The 20,487-nt window shown below is 43.5% G+C and overlaps 1 protein-coding gene across 2 annotated transcripts in view; it reads left to right on the forward strand.

Annotated features, from left to right (window-relative positions):
• LOC137347234 (arf-GAP with SH3 domain, ANK repeat and PH domain-containing protein 2-like) overlaps positions 1-20,487 on the forward strand; it is an 82,002-nt gene that overhangs the window by 25,112 nt on the left and 36,403 nt on the right. For both annotated transcript variants that reach the window (XM_068011495.1, XM_068011496.1), the window contains exons 3-9: positions 67-212; positions 5,218-5,292; positions 10,127-10,176; positions 14,722-14,851; positions 16,078-16,163; positions 17,955-18,030; positions 20,066-20,152. In XM_068011495.1, coding sequence (XP_067867596.1) covers positions 67-212; positions 5,218-5,292; positions 10,127-10,176; positions 14,722-14,851; positions 16,078-16,163; positions 17,955-18,030; positions 20,066-20,152 — 650 coding nt within the window. The remainder of the gene's footprint in view (positions 1-66; positions 213-5,217; positions 5,293-10,126; positions 10,177-14,721; positions 14,852-16,077; positions 16,164-17,954; positions 18,031-20,065; positions 20,153-20,487) is intronic.

A 20,487-nucleotide genomic window follows, 5' to 3' on the forward strand; every position in this document is an offset into this window, starting at 1 on the left:
GCTGGCTATCCTGTGAACCTATTTCTAATGAGAAGTCTCTCCTTTTTCTTTTGTATTGGTGTCCAGCGCATGTGGAGAATAAAGAGCAGTACATTGAAGTTCTGGAGAGCTTTGGGAACCACCACCTATCTCAAAACAAGAACGAATTGTCCACAGGCTTCCTGAACCTGGGCGTCTTCACGCGTGAAGTAACAGCACTCTTTAAAAACCTGGTAAGTTTGCGGAGTGCACGATGATCAAACCGTGAGATGTTTGAATGCTGCTGTTAGCATCAGGTTTTCAATAAGTGATGGGAAAGTAAGCTATGAGGAGGACTTAAGAGGTTGCAAAGGGATATAGATTGGTTAAGTATCTGTGGAAAGAGAAGCAGAGTTAACGTTTCGGGTCACTGACTTTCCAGCATCCGCAGTATTTTGCTTTTATATTAGATTGGTTAAGTGATTGGGGAAGGAGGTGACAGATGGAGTATAATGTGTGAAATTATCCACTTTGGCAGGAAGAATGGAAAAGCAGAATATTTTCTAAAAGGTGAGAGACTTGTTAATGTTGGGGGCCCTTATATATGAATCACAGAAAGTTGACAAGTAAAGCAAGCAATTAGGAAGGAAAATGGTACATTAGCCTTTATTGCAAGTGAGTTGGTACAAGAGTAAGGAAGTCTTCCTGCAATTATATAGGGTTCTGGTGAGGCAACATCTGGAGTACTGTGCACAGTTTTGGTCTCTTTACCGAAGGAAGGATATTCTTGCCTTAGATGGGGTGCAATGAAGGTTCACTAGATTTAATTCCTGGGATGAGAGGGCTGTCGTGTGGTGTGGTGGGGGCGGGGGGGGTTGGGTGATGGGGTGGGGGGGGGGGGGTGGAGAAATTGATAGAATGGACCTATACTCTCTAGACTTTAGAAGAATGAGAGGATCTCATTGAAATTCTGAGGGTTTGACACGGTAAATGCTGTTTCCATTGCTGGAGAGTTAGAACGAGAGGTTGAAGTCTCAGGATATGTATGTTCAAGAGTGGGATTGATTAGATTGTTGGGAATCAAGGAATATGGGGATAGGGCTGATGTAGAAATTCAGCCATGATCTTATTGAATGGCAGAGCATGCTAGAGGGGCCATGTAGCCTTCTGCTGATCCTATTTCCTATGTTCTTATAAAGCTCTGGAACATTGAACTTGGGAGTCATATGTTTGTAATCAAACAATGCATGTGATATGACTTAAACATACACTAACAAGGTCATACTTACAACCACACCTGATAGGGAATCCAGAAGCATTACTATTCTGAGCTCAGTATCTTGGGTCTTTATGAATCCATATACTCATTAGAACCAGACAATTATCTTTCCATCACAAAGATTACCTACTTCCACCTCCTGTAATATTGTCTGTCTCCACCCTTGCCTCAGCTCATCTGCTCATGCATGCTTTTGTTACCTTGGATCTGACTATTCCAATGCTTTACAGGTGGGCTTCCCACCTTGCACCCTCTGTAAACTTGAACTCGTCCAAAACTCTGCTGCCTGTATCCTAACTCGCACCAAGACCACTAGATCCCTTTGTGCCTCTGTCCTATTTAGACTCTTTATTTTCCAAGGAGTAAGTGACCTCCTTTATTCATCCTCCCATACTGCACTGCCTCACACTTACCTATATTACGCTTTCATTGCTGAGTAGAAATAGATTTTTCTTTATCGAAACCTCCTCATTACCTGGCGCATCTCTCTCAGATTCACTCTTGGCATTTCCTGTCTCAGTGAATAGTCTCCTTGCATTTTTAAAGCCCGTTGTTCTTGGTGTCATCTTACTGGATCTAGTCCAATTTCAATTCTTGATTGTGCAAAATTACCATTAGTTCAACCAGTGTTGATTAAAGTTTATAGGCTGCATTTTAGTTTCTAATGTAAGCAGTTGGGGTACCCTGTAGACCTCACAATCCACCTGGTTGGAAACGTCAGATATATGTTCTTAAAGCACAATAATGTCCTTCAAGTTAGGAAAAAGAAATGAGTCTAGTTTTCCATGTTTTCAAAAAAAAATTCTTACTGTATTACTTAAAACATGGGTCGCAGTTGCTACAGCAACAGGCTTGTATTTCCCTTTCAGTGGAATAGCCAAACGACTTTCTAGAGACTAAAAGTGTGAAGTGATTAATTTTGGTAGGAAGAATGAGGAGAGACAATATATATTAAAGGGTACAATTGTAAAGGGGGTGCAGGAACAGAGGGATCTGGGGGTTTATGAGCACAAATCATTGAAGGTTGCAGGGCAGGTTGAGAAAGCAGTTAATAAAGCATACGGAATCCTGGGCTTTATAAATAGGGGCATAGAGAGTACAAAAACAAGAAAGTTGCAATAAACCTGTATAAAATATTGGTTCAGCCTCAACTGGTGTATTGTGTCCAGTTCTGGGCACCATGCTTTCGGAAGGATGTTAAGAGAGGGTGCAGAAAAGAGTCAGGAAAATGGTTTGCTGGGATGAGGAACTTCAGTTATGTGGATAGGTTGGAGAAGCTGAGTCTCGCCACTTTGAAGAAGAGGACACAAGAACAAATTTGATAGAGGTGTTCAAAATCATGAGGGGTCGGGACGGAATAGACAGGAAGAAACTGTTCACATTGGCCGAAGGATCTGGAGTCAGAGGACACCGATTTAAGGTGATTGACAAAAGTGACATGAGGAAAATCTTTTTTTAAAAAAAAAATGCAGCAAGTGGTTAGGATGTGGAATGCACTGCCTGAGAGTGTGGTGGGGGCAGATTCAATCAAGGCTTTCAAAAGTGAACTGGATAATTAACTGAAGAGAAAAAAAAATTTCAGGGCTACAGGGAAAAGGTAAGGGAATGGGTCTAGGTGAGTTGCTCTTGCAGAGCGCTGGCACGGACACGATGGGCCAAATGGCCTGCTTCTGTGCTGTAACCGTTCTATGATTCTAAATGCCAGTGTAGCTACCTCCCAATATTTTTTTTAAAACCTTTAATATAGTCTCTGTTATTGGGATTCTTAATGATTCAGTAAGGAGCTTGCAATTATAAAGCATCTTTCATCACTGTGAAGTGTCCCAAAGAGCTTTACAGCCAATGAAGTACTTTTGAAGTGTGGTCACTGTTGTAATGTAGGAAACACGGCAACTAAAATTGCGTATAGCAAGGTCCCATAAGCAGGAATGTGATTATGAGCAGATAATCTGTATTTTACTGATGTTGATTGAGGGATAAAGATTAATAAAACAGCAAACCTCATTTTATTATAGTTGAAAACAAGCTTACAAACGACTTCTATTGTAAGCTTACCAATTCCATCTTGCAGACTTGTTCCTTCAGTCTCTGTCGAACTAGTTGCTTAATTGCAACTTTTGATGCATCGTTTATTGCGGTGATGGGATGTTCTGTAACTTACTATGCTTAAGATAATACATCATTATAATGGCAATTAGAAAATGGGATGGAAGGAAAACCACAATAGAAGCTATTTTGTAACTTTTTATTCCTCTCTCTTCCTCTTTTTTTAGATAGCTGACCATGTTTGACTGAGAAGGGGAAATAAATCAGCTGAGCTCTTGCAGCTGACTACTATTCAGTAACACCAGGCTGGAAAGTCCACACTTGCGTCTCTCTAGTGAGAGCAGGTTCAGTTTATTTGACCCTGACCTGAATTTTCGACCCCATATCCTCTCCATCACCAAGACTGCCTACTTCCAGCTCTGTAATATTGCCTCTCTGCTCTTTCCTCAGCCATCTGTTGCTGAAACCCTCATTCATTTTTGTTACCTCCAGACTTAACTGTTCTGATGCTCTGCTGGCTGGCCTCCCAATTCCACCCTCCGTAAACCTGAGCTCATCCAAAACTCTGCTGCCTGTATCCTAACTTGCAGAAAGTCCCATTCACCCATCACCTCTCTGCTTGCTAACCTACATTGGCTCCCAGTCTGGCAACAATTTCTTTTATGCTCTCATCCTTGTTTTCCACTCCCTCCATGGCCTCTTTGTAACCTCCTGCAGGCCTACAACTCTCTGAAATCTCTCTCCACTTCTCCAATTCTGCCATCTAGTGCATTGCAGGTTTTCATCACTCCATCATTGGTGGCCATGCCTTCAGCTGCTTGAGGCTCTAAGTCCTAGAATTCACTCATTAAACCTTTCTGCTTCTCTACTCCACTCTCCTCATTTAAGACACTGCATAAAATCTGCATCTTTGACCAAGTTTTTGATAATTTGTCCATATATATCCTTATGTGGTTCAGTGTCAAATTTTAACTCTCCCTTGAAGTGCCTTGAGATGTTTATACTACATTAAATGTGCTATATAGGTGCAAGTTGCAATAGTGGGTTTGGCAGTGATGCGCCTGTGATTATTGTGTTTGCTTGTATATGAACAGTTATTTGTGCAAAATGTTAACATCCAGGAAGCCAACAACATTTTATGCCTTCAGTATGATGTGGTCTTTGAATTTTATTTGGGTTTGATGATATGGAAGTATAATTGTCTTGTAATATCTGATTATTTCACCTTTCACAAACTTGATAAAACTCCTATTTTAGCAAATTCATCTTGCCCAAATGACCCAGAAAGTTCTCCCAGAAAGAGGTTTCCAAAACAATCTGGGGCCATACTGTCCAAGCCTGTGTACTTGACAGGGTTTCACTCAAATATGATCTCTTGGTCTAAATAAAATGGGCTTCCACCTCAGTTGGCCTTGTCACATGGGCAGCTTTTAAAGGAGGGCTTGGATTTGATTTATTCCAGTGCAGTACTGAGGGAGTGCTGCACCATCAGAGGTGCTGGCTTTCAGATGAGACTTTAAACCGAAGCCCTGTTTGTCCTGTCAGGTGGATATAAAAGGTCTCGCGGCACTATTTTGAAGAACAGGGGAGTTCTCCCTGCTGTCTTGGGGTCAGTATTTATCCCACAACTGGCATCATTGAACAGATTGTGGTCATTATTACATTGTTTGTGGGAGCTTGCTGTACAAAATTGGCTGCTTTATTTCCTACATTACAACAGTGACTGCACTTCAAAAGTACTTCATTGACTATTAAAGCATTTGAGATGCCCTGAAGTCATGAATGACACAATATAAAAGCAAGTCTTTTTCTTTTAATGTCCAAACCTTTTAACCCGTTCCTTTTGTCCCCGATCAGGCTGTGAAACCTTGTCTTGTTTGAAAACGATTGTCCTTTTCCATGAAGGATTTTAATGGTGTTTTATCTGTTTACAGACTCAAAACATGAACAATATCCTCTCCTTTCCACTGGACAGTCTGCTAAAGGGGGATTTGAAGGAAGGAAAAGGGGTGAAGTTACTTTTGTTTTTACCTGTCTTTGAAGAATTGTAACCTTAATACCTCTGTTCAGCCCAGATGTATAACTGAATGTGGCTATGGTGTAAGAGAGCACTGACTTTCCTTATTCCTGTTAGATAACATCTGGCAATTTACATGGAATGACAGTGGTGTGATTTATGGGATGCCTACACTATTCAATCCCCTTTCCTCTCCTCTGCATTTTGGGGGAGGCTGTGTAGAATAGAGATCAGGACAAAAGGGGCAAGTTTTCTGCAGGGATTTAGTGACAAGTTAAAATTTTGCTTTTTCTGATTTGATACAACACCATTAAGCTTTGTTCTGCATGTCAAGGTGACCAAATTATGTGCCGCAGGGAATATCCAGCACACTAGCCTTGGCAATCTGGGCCTTGAAGCCAAGGCAACTAAGCTAGGGTTGCCAACACTCCAGGAATGACCTGGAGTCTCCAGAAATTGAAGATCAATCTCCTGGTCACTCCTGCATGCAAACCCAGGAGAAAAATCATGGGAGTAATTTTGTTTTTTCATTTTCTTTGAACACTTTTTTTGTTTATCGGTAAAATGTTTGAAGATTGGGAGGGGCAGAGGTTGTGGTGAGGAGAAAAGGCTGTTTGACTGACAGTCACGAATCCTCCAGTCAGGCTTTCCAGTTGGTTGTGGGAAGGTGGAGCGCTGTGAAAATGTCCATGTCGGGTGATCGGTGGGGGGGGGGGAGGTGGTTAGAGGTCATGTGATGAAATCTCCTGGAATACATTCAACCAGAGTTGGTGGCCCCATTAATGTGCACTCGTATGATTTAAATTTTGTGACCCTAAAGGTTTAGCATGAGTCATTTTTAGCATTGTTCTCTCATTGGTGGGTAAATCACAAATTATTTAATGGGATTTGCTTCAAGTCCCTGCATCCCATCTAGGGGCAGTTCGAGCTTTTCACCCTCTGCAGCCTGAGAATTTCAGGGCCTAATATATGGCCTCTGTTAGGTTCAGTGGCCATAAATGGCTTGCAATAAAGTGAACAACTTGGAGTCTGCTGCAGCAAGTGTGATACTAATGAAGTGCTGGGTAGAGGGAATTACTCTATTAACCTGTTGGCCTGTCTTTATAAAATGGCACTCGAAGGGTACTGCACAGGATCTACTAGTGCATTCATTTCTGCTCTCCCCTCAATTTTGGGCACTGAGCCCAATTATATTGCAACCTACATATAGTCTCCGCTAAGCTGACTTGGCACAGACAAGAGGTGTGTGTGGGCTGGATTTTGAGTAGGAGGCGGGGCTCCTAGCGCTGGGTCAAAACGGTGGGGGGAACCCCGCCTCTGCCTTTCCTGCCCCCCAGAGCGATCCTCTGGTCTTTTTCAATCAAAGTTTCAGGAGCCGGGATCCTGTCCAAGACGGGGTTCCCGCCTCCATGAGCTGCCGTCCAATCAGAGAACTGGCAGCTCAACACTATTGCATCACCACCAGGAGCGGCGGCCATTGCCGGTACTGCAGAGGCCTCGGACCCAGGCCCTGCGCTGGAACCCCAGACCAGAGGTAGGTGGGGATAGGTTGCCTGGGGCCAGTCTGGAAGTCCCTGGCGAGGTGGGGCTGGGGGGGGTGGTCTTGCAGTCCAGGAAGTGGGGGGGGGGGTCCCGCGGGGTGAAGTGGTTCCCGGTGGGGGTCCTCTGTGGGCCACGGATTGCCTAGGAAGGAGGGACCAACCCCCCCCCATCCCCACCGCTGGTATGATCCCAGCAGCGGTGGGAAGAGGCCCTTAATTGACCGTTAATAGGCCAGTTAAGGGCCTCAATTGACCACTGGGCGGGAAAGCTGTTGTCGGCCTATCCCGCCCCTAGGAAGATCATTTGGTGACCTGGAGGCGATGGGCCCTCCGTCCCCGCCACCCGTCGCGATTCTCCATGCTCCCCCACCTCGGGGGGCCAATAAAATTCAACCCTGTGTGTGGATACATTTGTTGCACCATTGAGAGCCACTTTTTATGTTCACCCTGGCAACTATTGGAGTGAATCTGCACCAGACTTGGCAGTGGTGTGATGGGCAGGAGGGAATGCTGCCAGCCTTTGGGTGCCACCTGGACTCTGTCATCTGGAGTCACTCCAAGTACTGTTGTGAAAGTGGTGTTATTCATAGTCTGGGTTTACATGAAATGTGGCACCCGCTTTAAAATCTAATGACATGAATAAGGCTTTGTACTTGCGCAGAATTCTGAAATGAGATTGTTGCCTTTTGATTTGACTCTCAGTCTGAGATTGAACAGTGTGCCTGTAATTCAGGGGAAGGTTTAACCCACTTGTCACTGAGCTGACAGCTGTGTGCGTTAGCTTTTATATCATTGGAAATTGTCCAAGCAAATGGAAATCTTTTTTAATATTTCAACAAAAGTCACCACTGGGACATGGAGCATATTTTCCTCACACTTTCCACTCCTTTTAATGTCAAATTGAGGCCTTCTATGTCCAGTCTAATGTGGCCAAATGCTCCTTTTTGCTCTCGCCCAACCATTTACCTCAACCCTGAGCCTGCTGTGAGTTTCTCTTACAGTACTAGTGTGACATTTCCATTTGGCAGTCCTGGTGATCTGTCTCGTGTGTATGGTTGGCAATTTGGTATTGAGGTGTCGGCCAATCCATGTTACGAATTTCTGGCCACTAAGAAATGAGGCTGCCTAATCTCGGAGCTGCTTTGGAGTCCATTCAGCTAATGAGAGAGGGGGGAGGCATTTAGTAACTTATTTAATTAAAAACTCTCTTCAGTCTGTTTGGATTGAATTGGAGTCCAGGGAACAACGCACTGGCCTGTCATGTCAAATCATACAGCACAACAGAGAGGCCATTCAGTTCAACATGCCTCTTTGCTCTCCACCCCACTTAATTTGATCCACATAATGTGGTCTCTCTGGGCTACATCTAAAAATAATGTCAATGATAATCAGCTTGCTTTCTGGAGGAAAACTGTTGCGATAAAGTAAACTGAGAAGTGATTGTGCTTGCAAAGAGAGGAAGATAAAAAGTTATGGTTAGCAATTGTGGTGATATTGATCCTGCTGATATGAATGCATTTATTCTGCGATTCTAATCTTATTGTGTTGCCACATTGATTTAACTGTGGTGTTTTGGGGGGTGGGGGTGGTGTGTTCAGGAGCTGAACTTGAACATAGATACCCCATTGAGTTATCTCGACTCATCCATTGTCTAGTAGTTCGAACTGGCGGGAGGCGATCAAGGAGAAGATCAAGAGGTTCTTTATATTCAAAGGTGTCCAGAGGGCGAGAGAAAGACAGAGGGAAGTGTCCCGACTCCAGAAAAGAATGCAAAATCTGCTCTGGCTGCAGTCGATGGGGGTCGAGGTCAAGGAGGACCTCTCATGAGGTGACGAGCCAGCAGGCCTCGCTCTTTGCCACAGAGACCTCCAAGCTCATCTTCCGGTCCAGAGTCCACTTCATTGAGCAGAATGAGACGTGCTCGCGTTACTTCTTCCAAAAGGTACACAGAGAGAGCTCTGTAATCAGATGCCTGAAGGAAGAAGATGGCTCGGTAATGTCTTCGCAGTCCGACATACTAAGGATCAGCAAATCCTTTTATGCTGGGCTGTACGACGCGAAGTCCACAGGCAGCAGAGCCTCCCAGTCCTTCCTGTCATCTATCACAGAGGTCTTAGATGACAGCATGAGGGAGAGACTGGACAAACCGCTAACTCTGGACGAACTGACAAAGGCCGTCAAGTCCTTCGAGACGAGTAAAACTCCCGGAAGGGATGACTTACTGGTTGAGCTGTATTCGGCCCTGTGGGACTGGGTCGGCCCAGACCTGCTGGAAGTATACGAGAGTATGCTCCTGGCTGGCAGCATGTCAGAATCCATGAGGAAAGGCATCATCACCCTCATCTACAAGCGGAAGGGGGAGAGGGCAGAAATCAGAAATTGGCGGCCTATCTCACTGCTTAATGTTGACTACAGGATTCTGTCCAAGGTTATCGCCAGTCGAGTCAAGTCTGCTCTGGAGTTGGTGATTCACCCTGACCAGACCTGCACTGTACCCGGCAGGAAGATCTCTGATAGTCTCGCACTACTCAGGGATATGATCGCCTATGTACGGGACATTGTTACCCTGTTACCAGGGACGTGTACTGAGATAAATATCAACTGCTGCTGGAGGACCATCAACTTGGTGAAAGATGCTCTTTTTGGTTTGCCCGAAACCTGCTGGTCTTCCAGCGCAAAGAGTTGTCCACAGCTGAGTGTTGCAGACTGGCACATTCCAAGGTGCAGGACTACGTGCTGAGGGACGCAGTAAAGCATGGGGCAGCTGCTGCAAAGGCTCAATGGGGAAAGGCCACTGTGTAAGGTCCTCCCGCCATAGTGAACCGAGGGGTTAGAACATGTGTAAAACCCCTCGGTCTGTATGCATCAAAATATGGTTTTGCTGTGCAATGCAAATGTACATTGCACGTAAAATGGAATGGTGGAAGGGTTATGAGGAAACTCGCTTTCTGTATTGAAGAAAACCGATTTCTTTTGCACTTTCTGGAATGTCAACTTAGAACTGTTCTGTAATGTATTTTTTTTCTCCAGATTTTGATGAAGAAAGTATATTTTTGGGGGAAAAAAAATTATTCAGTCCTGACCTCTGTGCTTTGTGGATCTGCTCACACGGAGAGAGGGGCGTGGCACGGACATACACCGAGCGCTCTTTAACATTTCTATAGTCCATCCATTCCAATAGTCACTGATTCTGCGTGGCAATGTCCAGTGTGGCAGATGAATGTTCACTTTGCAACCCATTCAGAGGTGAGGTAAATTAAACTGGTCTTTATTCTCTGTTTACAGGACCCGAAGAAACTCATCGAAAAAGCCTGGAAGGACTATGAAACCAAAGTGTATGTACCAGCTTTATAGAAATAACTATTGATGAAGGAATGTATGAATGTTCATTCTTGGGTCGGCATTCTTTAGCTGAGACTAAACCAAGGCCTTGTGTGATTAACAATTCCATGTTGCTATTTGAAGTGTAGGAAGTTTTCCAGGTCTCTTGACCAACATTCCTCCCTTAACTATCTATCAAAAAACAGAAGTTTTATTGGTCATTCACCTCATTGCTGATGGGTTGTCTTAAGTCACTGTAATTGGAATCATAGAATCTTAAAGCACAGACAGACACCATTCTGCCCATCATGCTTGTGCTAGCTCTTTGTAAGAGCTATCCAATTCATCCCGCTCCCCTGCTCTTTTCCCCATATTGCTGCAATTTTTTCCTCTCCAAGTATTTATCCAATTCCCTTTTGAAATTTATTATCGAATGTGCTTCCACCACGCAGATCATTGCAGATCATATTATCTCACTCTCTTGTATTTTTTTTCAAATTCTCCTCGTCTTCTCTCTGATTCTTTTGCCAATCACCTTAAATCTGTGTTCTCTGGTTAACTGACCCTTCAGTCAGTGGGGGAAACAGTTTCTCCTTAATTATTCTATGAAAACACTTCATGATTTTGAAACGCGCTATTAAATCTTCCTTAAAAGCTTTTCTGCTCTAAGGAGAACTATCCCAGCTTCTCTAGTCTCTCCATGTAATTGAAATGTTTCATTCCTGGTACTGTTCTAGTAAATCTTGTCTGCACCTTTTCATAGGCCTTCAAATACTTAAAAGTAATTTTTTGTGTGATCTGCCTTGACACATTTGAGAGATGCAATGAGGTGCTGGATAAGTGGTGCTCAGATCTGTTGCAGGTATAGTCCAGGCCTGGCACTAGGCAGGCGCTGGAATGGTTACTTTGTGTTCTAATGTTTGCTTTTATTGATGGAGATTTGATTGGGCTCTTCTGGAATCCTGGTGCATCTGTCCTCAATGGGTGGAATAAAAACTGTTTTCTGAATCATTTGTGTTCAGCTAACAGTTTTAGAAAATTCAAGAGAGCTTAGGCCCAAAACCGGATAACCGGCAACCCTACCCAGCAGGCACCTGGGACCTGTGTGAGTAAGAGTTTCCTGTTCCATTTGACCTGAATTTCCAATTACTATGACCTTACTTCCTGCCGAAGAAGGCTATCTTCCATTCACTCCAGGATGAAGCTTTCCCTCATTTTCTAACCGTTTTCCTTTGGGAATAATTTGCATTGTTGGTTGCTGACATTGACCATTCTTTTCCATTTGTAAAATTAATTTTGACACAAGCTTCTGTTGAGAAGGTTACAGTCTCATGTTACATCTTTTCTATGCTAAAGGTTGTCCAAGACTGCAAGTTGTTGATTGACGAAATGCGTTTTTTTTTGAGGAGGAGAGAGAAATAAAACCGTTAAAGCGACTTGTTTTTCTGTTTTAACTTCCCATCCCTCGCATACTGGTTAAGACGTTTTGATGACCTGCTAAAAGGGAAGCTGTTGTGAAATTTGGTCTTGAAAACCTCGCACTGAGTCCTGAGGTGAAAAACAACTTGATTCATTTTTTTTTTTGAGGAGTGCAACAAAACAAATTCTTGATACTTTAATTATTTGCTATTTCTTTCAGTCACCACCTAATGTGTCTTGTTTTGTGTGGTGCATCATGAGACAGCACAGCAAAGTCACTAACCTATACAGAGTATGAAGTGCAGTGATGGGATAGAGAGAAGTGAGCGGGGGAACAGTGTAAAAAGATATAAATAACTTGCATTTATATAGTGCCTTTCACAACCTCTGGATGTCCCTAAAGGTTTTACAGCCAAGAAGTACTTTTTTGAAGTGTAGTTACTGTTGTAATGTAGAAAATATAGCAACCAATTTGCACACAGCAAGATTCCACCAATAGCAATGTGATAATGACCAGATGATCTGTTTTATTTTTGTGATGTTGGTTGAAGGATAAATATTGGCCAGGACACAAGAGGAGAACTGCCCCGCTTTTCCTGAAATAGTGCCATGGAATCTTTTTAATATCCACCTGAGAGGTCAGATGGGACCTCAGTTTAATGTCTCATCGAAATGATGACGCCTCCCACAGTGCGGTGTTCCCTCAATGGGAGTGTCTGCTTATATTATGTGCTGAAGTCTCTGGAGTGGGACTTGAACCCACAACCTTTTGACTCGATGAGAGTGCTACTTTTAGAGGAGGTGGATATATAGATTCAGTAGATTCTGTAGGGGGGGCGGGTGCTTGCAAGGAAGGAAGAAAAATAATATACATGTTTATATAGTTTTTGCTTCTCTTTCTGGGGTGCAGTTACATTAATGCCAACTTCCCTGCAGCATGGCAATCCAAGTGGGCATGCAAGTGTAGGCAGTAAAAGTTTGCAGATTATTTGATCACCATAGACTGTGTGCGTGCACGCTCTATCAGACACTTCTCAATTCCATGCTATGTTTGCATTCATAATGCAAACATTTCACTCTATTTCCATCCTCTGACATCCCTGGCTTGTGCTTTGAGTTAAAGATTACACAGGACTGGAAAGATCCTTTGAATGTGTATGGGATCCTTGCCTGTGTCGAACCCTGTGACATTGGGCTGCACTGGACCCATTCTCACCAATATCAGCCAGTGAGCTCATCCTTCCTTCTGTGCACCATTTTTCCATGGTTTTCCTGGCACTGCACATCTACCAGTTTGAATGACTGAGTAAAGGGTGAGGCCTCCCACCTTCCATCCTCCATAAACTTGAACTCATCCAAATCTGTGCCGGTATCTTGAGTCACATAGAGTCCCGTTCACCCATCATCCCCTGTGCTCACTGACCTACATTGGCTCTCAGTCCTACATTGGCTGTCAGTCTGGCAACGCCTCATTTTATTAAACAAATTCTCATTCTTGTGTTCCAATCCCTCCATGGCCTTTCCCTTGCCTATCTCTCCGACCGTCTCCAGCCCTACAACCCTCCAAGATATCTGTGTTCCTCCAACTCTGGCCTCTTGTGCATCTCCCACTTTCTTCACTGCACTATTGGTGGTCGTGCCTTCAGCCGATCTAGGCCTGAAGCTCTGGAATTTCCTCCCTAAACCTCTCCAAAGCTCCTTCCTCCTTTTAAGAGGCTCCTTAAAACCTACCTTTTCTTTTGACCAAATTTTTAGCCTTTCTTAAAATCTCCCTCCATGTGTCACAGTGTCAAATTGTGTCTGATTACACACCACTGAAGCTGCTTGAGATGTTTTACTCTGTTAAAGGCGCTATACAAATGCAAGTTGTATTATAGACTTTGTTTGTCATGTGTTAGAGCAACCGTTTATGTGGACTCGTTTGAAAATTGCTATATGGGAGTTAGCTGTCTGCAGGCGAGGGGGGAAGCAGGTGAAGGATGGGCAGCCTAGCTTCTACTTTGCAAAACCAAATGGGAGGGCTTCGCTAATCTGAGAGAAATGTGAACATTTTATACTTACAAGTTCAGAGAGATCGATCATCTGTTTATCTTCAAACAGCCCGGCAAAGGCACTTTTTAAACCCGCTTTTGAGAGGTCAATATCAGATCTGTCTTAGTGTTCCAATCTTGTTTCCTTCAGCTACCCTAGTTATGTGCTGAAGATGAGGTCTCCTTTTTCCGACCTGACCTCTAAATGTGCCTTTTGGACAGCAGAGGCATGGGATACTACTCGATTAATTTTCTCCTTTCAACTACACCATTAATTGAATTTACAGCGCAGAAACAGGCCATTCGGCCCAACAGGTCCATACTGGTATAAAAGCAAAATACTGCGGATGCTGGAAATCTGAAACAAAAACAAGAAATGCTGGAATCACTCAGCAGGCCTGGCAGCATCTGTGGAAAGAGAAGCAGAGTTAATGTTTCGGGTCAGTGACCCTTCTTCGGAACTCCGTACGGAAGGTCCATACTGGTGTTTATGCTTTACATGAACCTCCCTCAATCTTACTTCATCTCAACCCTATTGGCATTTCCTTCTATTCCTTTCTCCTTTTATGTGTTTATCTGCCTTTCCCTTAAGTGTATCTATGCTATTTGCCTCAATTGCTCTGTGGCAGCAAGTTCCACATTTTAACGACACTCTCGGCAAAGGATTTTTCTGCTGAATTCCTTATTGGATTTATTGGTGACTATCTTATTTATGCCCCTTAGTTTTGGATTCTGCCACAAGTGTCCACACACATGTCTACACTATTAAACCCTTCATCATTATAAAGACCTCTTATCAGGTCACCCCTCAGTCTTCCCTTTTCCAGGGAAAAAAGAACTGCAGCCTGTTCAGTCTTTCCTGATAGCTACTAACCTTTCAGTTCAGATTAATTGGATTGTGGCCTGGGGTGAGTGCCTGCAACAAGTCAGGAAATCCCCACTTCACTGTCCCACGTGTTGCATTGTGATTTTTGTTTTCTGGTGTCAGCTGTTGAGGGCCATCACTCAAAGCGAAAACAGCTTGAAGTCATCAGGTGGTGGGGGTGGGGGCGAGGAAACAGGGGAACCTGCTCATGTTGCAATGACTGTAATTATTTTTTTGCTTTTCAGTAACAAGATCGAAAAGGAGAAGAAGGACCGTGCCAAACAATTTGGATTGAATCGTTCAGAAATCAGTCCTGCAGAAATCGCGGAGGATTTGGAGAAAGAGCGAAAGATGTTCCAGCTCCAAATGTGTGAGGTAAGCTGCGGCACGCATTCTTTTTGTTGTTTTAATCTATCTGTAATCCTAGAAAGAAAGAACTCTCATTTATATTGTACTTTTCATGACCTCAGGGTCTCCCAAAACACTTCATGGCTGTTGAAGTAGTTTTGAACTGTAGTCACTTTACGCCCACCTTTTTAGAGAGCAGACAGAGCCTCAGTTTAATGTCTCTTTTGAAAAATGGCACCTCTGACAGTTCAGTACTCCCTCAGTACTACACTGGGAAAATCGGCCTGGATTATGTGCTCATGTCTCTGGACATGAACCCACAGCCTTCTGACTCTGAAATGCGTGTACTACCATTCAGCCACGGCTGACGCCAAATCTACAGTACATCCTCCTATTTACTGGATAGTCCTAATTAGCAACTGTACATCTATAGCAAAAGCTGTGCGTTAATGTGTATCCCACCAGGAAATGTTGCATTTGCAGTCTGTATCATCTGATCAAATAACATTTATTAAATGTCAGCAAATCACAAACCATTTAAGAGAAAGAAAACCAGTTTTTCTCCATTTTTTGTTTACTGTCATTATATAAAGTTTACAGCATAGAAAAGGGCCATTCAGCCCAACGTGTTTATGCTCCACACGAGCCTCCTCCCACCCTAGTTTTCCCTTCTATCAGCATCTCCTTCTCTTTGCTTCTGTGATGATCCCTTGGCACTACTTGAAGAAAAGCTCATCGCTCTCCTGGTGTCCTCGATTAACGTCATTAGAAATGTAATGTTTCCTACAACAGTGACCACACTTTGAAAGTACTTAATTGGCTGTGAAGCGCTTTGGGACCCATGGAAGTTGTTACAGATGTTTTGTAAATGTAAGTCTGTCTTGTCTTTTTTTCTTCCTTGTGGTATCTTCGGGCACAAAATGGCTGCTGTATTTGCCTACAAAACTGTAAAGTCCCACACCGTAATTCATTGAATCTGAAGTATTTTGACTTTTTTCTTTGAGACATTATAAGGCACTAGATTAATTGCAAGTTTGTGTGTGTGTCTCTACCGATTAACTGCATGGAGCAAATCATCTCCTGTCTGCCCACTACTTTCGCAATCCTTGCCACTTGCAACCTTTCCCCGTTGTTGATGGCTCCACACTATCGATCTGGAAATTCTGCAGAATCCCCATTTTCATATTTTAATTAGGAAGTGAGGGTGGGGAAATTTCTCAATGTGAACTGATTGCACTTTGTTTGTTTTACAGTATCTTCTCAAGGTGAACGAAATAAAGATTCGAGAAGGTCCTGACCTCCTCCAGAGCCTCATCAAGTACTTCCACGCTCAACAAAAGTAAGTCATTTTCAGCTGACCCCTATTTGTATAAGAGGTTGGCATCACCAGTCTAGGAGCTTGGGAACAGGAGTAGACCATTCAGTCCCTCAAGCCTGTTCTGCCATTCAGTTAGTTCGGGGTCGGGGGAAATCTGTATCTTAACTGCATTTACCCAACTTGATTCCATAACCCTTAATACCCTTAACAAAAAAAAGATTTCGATCTCAGTCTCAAAATTGTCAATTGACCCCCAGCCTAAACCGCTTTTTTCCTGGGGGGGGAAAAGCGAGTTCCAGATTTCTGTTAACCTTTTGTATGAAGACGTGAATCCGGACACTATTCCTAAATGGCCTAAGGTTATGCCTGCTTATTTTGGACTACCCCCGCACCCCCCCCAACCAACATTAGGACCTGAAATGTCTCGGGCATTCTTTAACTTAATAGAATCATAGAAAGCTTAAGGCACAGAAAGAGACCACTTGGCCCATTGTGTCTGTGGCAGCTGAAAAACCATCTACCTATTCTAATCCCAAACTTCCAGTATTTGGTCCATAGCCCCTGCAGCTTGCAGCACTTGAGGTGTATATCCAGACTCCTTTTGAATGAGTTGAGCGTCTCTGCCTCAACTACCCTTTCAGGCAGTGAGTCCCAGACCATCACCACCCTCTGGGTGAAAAAGGTTTTCCTCATCTCCCCTCTAATTTATCTATCAATCACTTTAAATCTATGCCCCCTCGTCACTGACCTCCATGCTAAAGTGAATAGACCCTTCACCTCCATTCTGTCCAGGTCCCTCACAATTTTGTACATTTCAATTTAATTTTAATCTGTGAATTGAGTTTCAAATCAAAGTTTGGGATGTAACTGAGGACTATTTAAACAGTTAGGGTTCATGTTTCAAGCCAATCATCCCTTAGTCTGATCTGAAACATTAACCCTATCTTTTTCTCCACAGATGCTGCCTGACCTGCTGAATGTTTCCAGCATTTTCTATTTCAGATTTCTAACACACTCAATATTTTGCTGTTTGTTTCAAAGTTGCTGTTTCAGCCTGTGTAATTTTTTTTAAAATGAGTATGGTGTGCTGAAATCTCCAGTGAGCTTTTGTACTAATGGAAGTTTAGTTCTACTGATGAAGTGATGTAGCTGCAGTGGAAGGAGTTTTCTTTGTGGCAAGGACTCCGTGCAAAATATTACACCGCAGTCTGCTTTTTGAAACCTTTTGAGTTTTTCTTCCCTGCTAAAGCTACTGTCTGATTTTTCCCAAATGCCTGTTGCTCTCGTCTGATCCCAGACAGTGAATTTTAACAGGCCATTCCACCATGGTGGGCATCACAGTCCCACACTCTCAGTGCATGTCCACTCAAACAGTGTGTTACTGGATAGTGATTTAGGTGTGTTACCTCTGATACAGTTTCCCACCTCCCCACCAGCCCAGAGCACTGAGACCACTTGTGTTATTAATCTAGCTGAGACTCTGAGCACAGACTGGCGATTGAGTTGGAGCGCAGACTGGGGTCGGGGTCTGGGATCTTCTAAATGGAGGCATTCTCTACCAGCTGGTGACTTTATCCATCAGCTCATAAGGGAGATCCCAGCGATCCATTTCTTGATGTTCAACGTTTAGCCCTTCTTTCATTCACAACATCCTACATTTATTTTAATAAATCTTGTGTTTTCCACACCCGTTTCCTGAATACTGAAAACATGGGAGCACATTGATGATGATTTGAATCGTGAACTCTGTAGCTATCATGTGGGGCCAATGTAAAGCCTTTACTTCCCTTTTTTATGCTTTGTTTTTAAAAGTTTTTTCCAGGATGGTCTCAAGGCAGCTGAAAGCTTGACTCCTTTTGTCGAAAAATTGGCTGGGATGGTACACTCGGTGAGTAGAGATGTTACAGAGAAACAATTGGTTTATGTTCCTCCATCTGGGAGCTATCTAATTTAATCCCATCTCACTACTCTTTCCCTGAACACCTTTTAAATATTTTTCCTCAGGTGTTTGAAATTTCCTCTTAAATGACAAAAAAAAAATTATCTCCGTGGTAAGAATTGCACAATCTAACCATTTTTTCTTATTTATTCATTGTGGGATGTGGGTGTCGCTGGCTAGGTCAGCATTTATTACCCATCCAGAACTGCCCTTGGAACTGAGTGGCTTGCTAGGCCACTTCAGAGGGAATTTAAGAGTCTACCACATTGATGTGGGTCTGGAGTCACATGTAGGCCAGATCAGGTAAGTACAGCAGATTTCCTTCCCTAAAGGACATTAGCGAACCAGATGGGTTTTTACAACAATCAACAATGGTTTCATGGTCACCATTAGACTAGCTTTTAATTCTATATTTATTAATTGAATTCAAATTTCGCCATCTGCTGTGGTGGAATTCGAACCCACGTCTAAAGAAGCATTAGCCCGGGCTTCTGGATTACTAGTCCAGTGACGTTACCACAACGCCACCACCTCCCCCTTCCTTGGGGATCTGGGTGTCGCCGGCATGGCTGACATTTATTGCTATCCCTAGTTGGGCTTGAGAAGGTGGTGGTGAACCTCTGCAGACTGTGGTCTAGGTGTTCCCACGGTTTGAGGGGCTCTCTAGGCTCCTTCAGAGAGGCAGTTCAAAGAGTCAACATATTGGTGTGGGGACTAGAGTCACAAATAGCCCGGACGGCAGATTTCCTTCCCTAAGGGGATTTTAGTGAATCAGTTGGGTTATTACAACAATCTGGCAGCTTCATGGTCACTTTTTATTGATATAATAATAATTTACTTCCAGATTTTTGTCCATAAACTGAATTGACGTTCTTGCATTGCCGTGGTGGGATTTGAACTCCTATTATCTGGATTATTAATCCAGGCCTCTAGATTAATAGTCATAATCGCTAAATCATGCATGGACAGCAGTAAGGAACAGGAACCCTGCCAGAATTGGCTTTCTTCCTCCTCAGGGAGGCTCATGGACACTGAAGTCTAGGACTTGGGACGTCCCTGGCTTGTGAACCGAAGCCAAACACCAGGGTTGCCAGTTCTGGCTGGACTTCTTCCTGGATGTTTCATCACACGACCTCTCAACTCCAATAACCCCAACTCCATAACTTTCCAAGGCCATTTGTAAAGTGACCGGATTCTTTGAAACTTGATTGAGGGTCAAGAAACATTCAATCAATCAACCTTTATCCACATCTCCAATATTTTCATAACTAATTTACTTATTCAAAGGAATTGGGGGAAAAAGTGTGAGGTTGTTCACTGTAGTGTCTTCAAGATTACAGGACAATCCTGGAGGGTTGGCAACCCTAGTCCACCTTGGGTGGTGCATTTACAAAACTGAGCAATGGAGAGAACCAAATGCATGTATTTAACTAACATTCCCCCCTACTGGGGGAAGATAGACAGATTGAGGTGAGAGACTGGAGATTATGACCCTCTATGAATTGCTGCCCTCAGTCCCCTGGTATAGTGAATTATTACTGTTCAGTCACTGCCTTGGCTATTATTTCACCCACGTCCCTGTTTCTCTGGCATGTTTGTATCTTCCAGAGATTGGTACCTGGATTGAACTTGGGAAAAGGAGTAGCCCATTTGGCCCCTTGAGCCCATTCTACCTTGGTCCTTTAATACCCTTGGATACCAAAAAACTATCAATCTCATATTTAAAATGACTGAGCTAGCAGCTACTCTGATTAGTAGGAAGGAGTCCCTTTGCGTGAAGAAGTGTTTCCTGTCGTTGCTAATCAATGGCCTGGCTCTGACACCTATGAACCTTCAGGAAAAAGCGAAGAAAGTTGAATTGTGTTTTTTTTTTTAAACAAAGCATTTGGACCTGCCTGTCAACCTGTTGTTTGCTGTCTGAGACCCATGTCTGATGGGCTGATTTCTTGCTTTAATGAGGAATTTTCTTCTTGTTGGTCTGAAGCTGAAGCAAGCACAGGATGAGGAGATGAAACAGCTGACCCAGATCAGGGACTCCCTGAAATCGATGCTGCAGGTGGATCACAAGGAGGTAGGTAGCCGTGGCACCCAGTGCCCTCCTTTTATAAGCAGGAAACTGCCTCAAAGGAGGATCAAATAAACAGTCGATGCCAAGTCGACACAGAGGGTTGGGTGGTTGGGGAGGGATCCAAAGACACACAGTAAAGATGAGGGTCAAAGGAGAGGCAATCGGGCAGGGAGTTTGAGAGCAGGACTGTGGTGACTAAATAAGGGTGCACCAATAGCAAATCTTCGATTGTTGTCTTTCTCATTCTGTGAGGGAGACATGCAGAGAAAGATACAGCTGTAGAAAACTCTTGAGCAAATGAAAATAACAACATAAGTTATTACAAGAGGGTTAGGATT

The sequence above is a fragment of the Heterodontus francisci genome, chromosome 31, assembly GCF_036365525.1.
Source record: "Heterodontus francisci isolate sHetFra1 chromosome 31, sHetFra1.hap1, whole genome shotgun sequence".
NCBI classification, from domain to species: Eukaryota; Metazoa; Chordata; class Chondrichthyes; order Heterodontiformes; family Heterodontidae; genus Heterodontus; species Heterodontus francisci.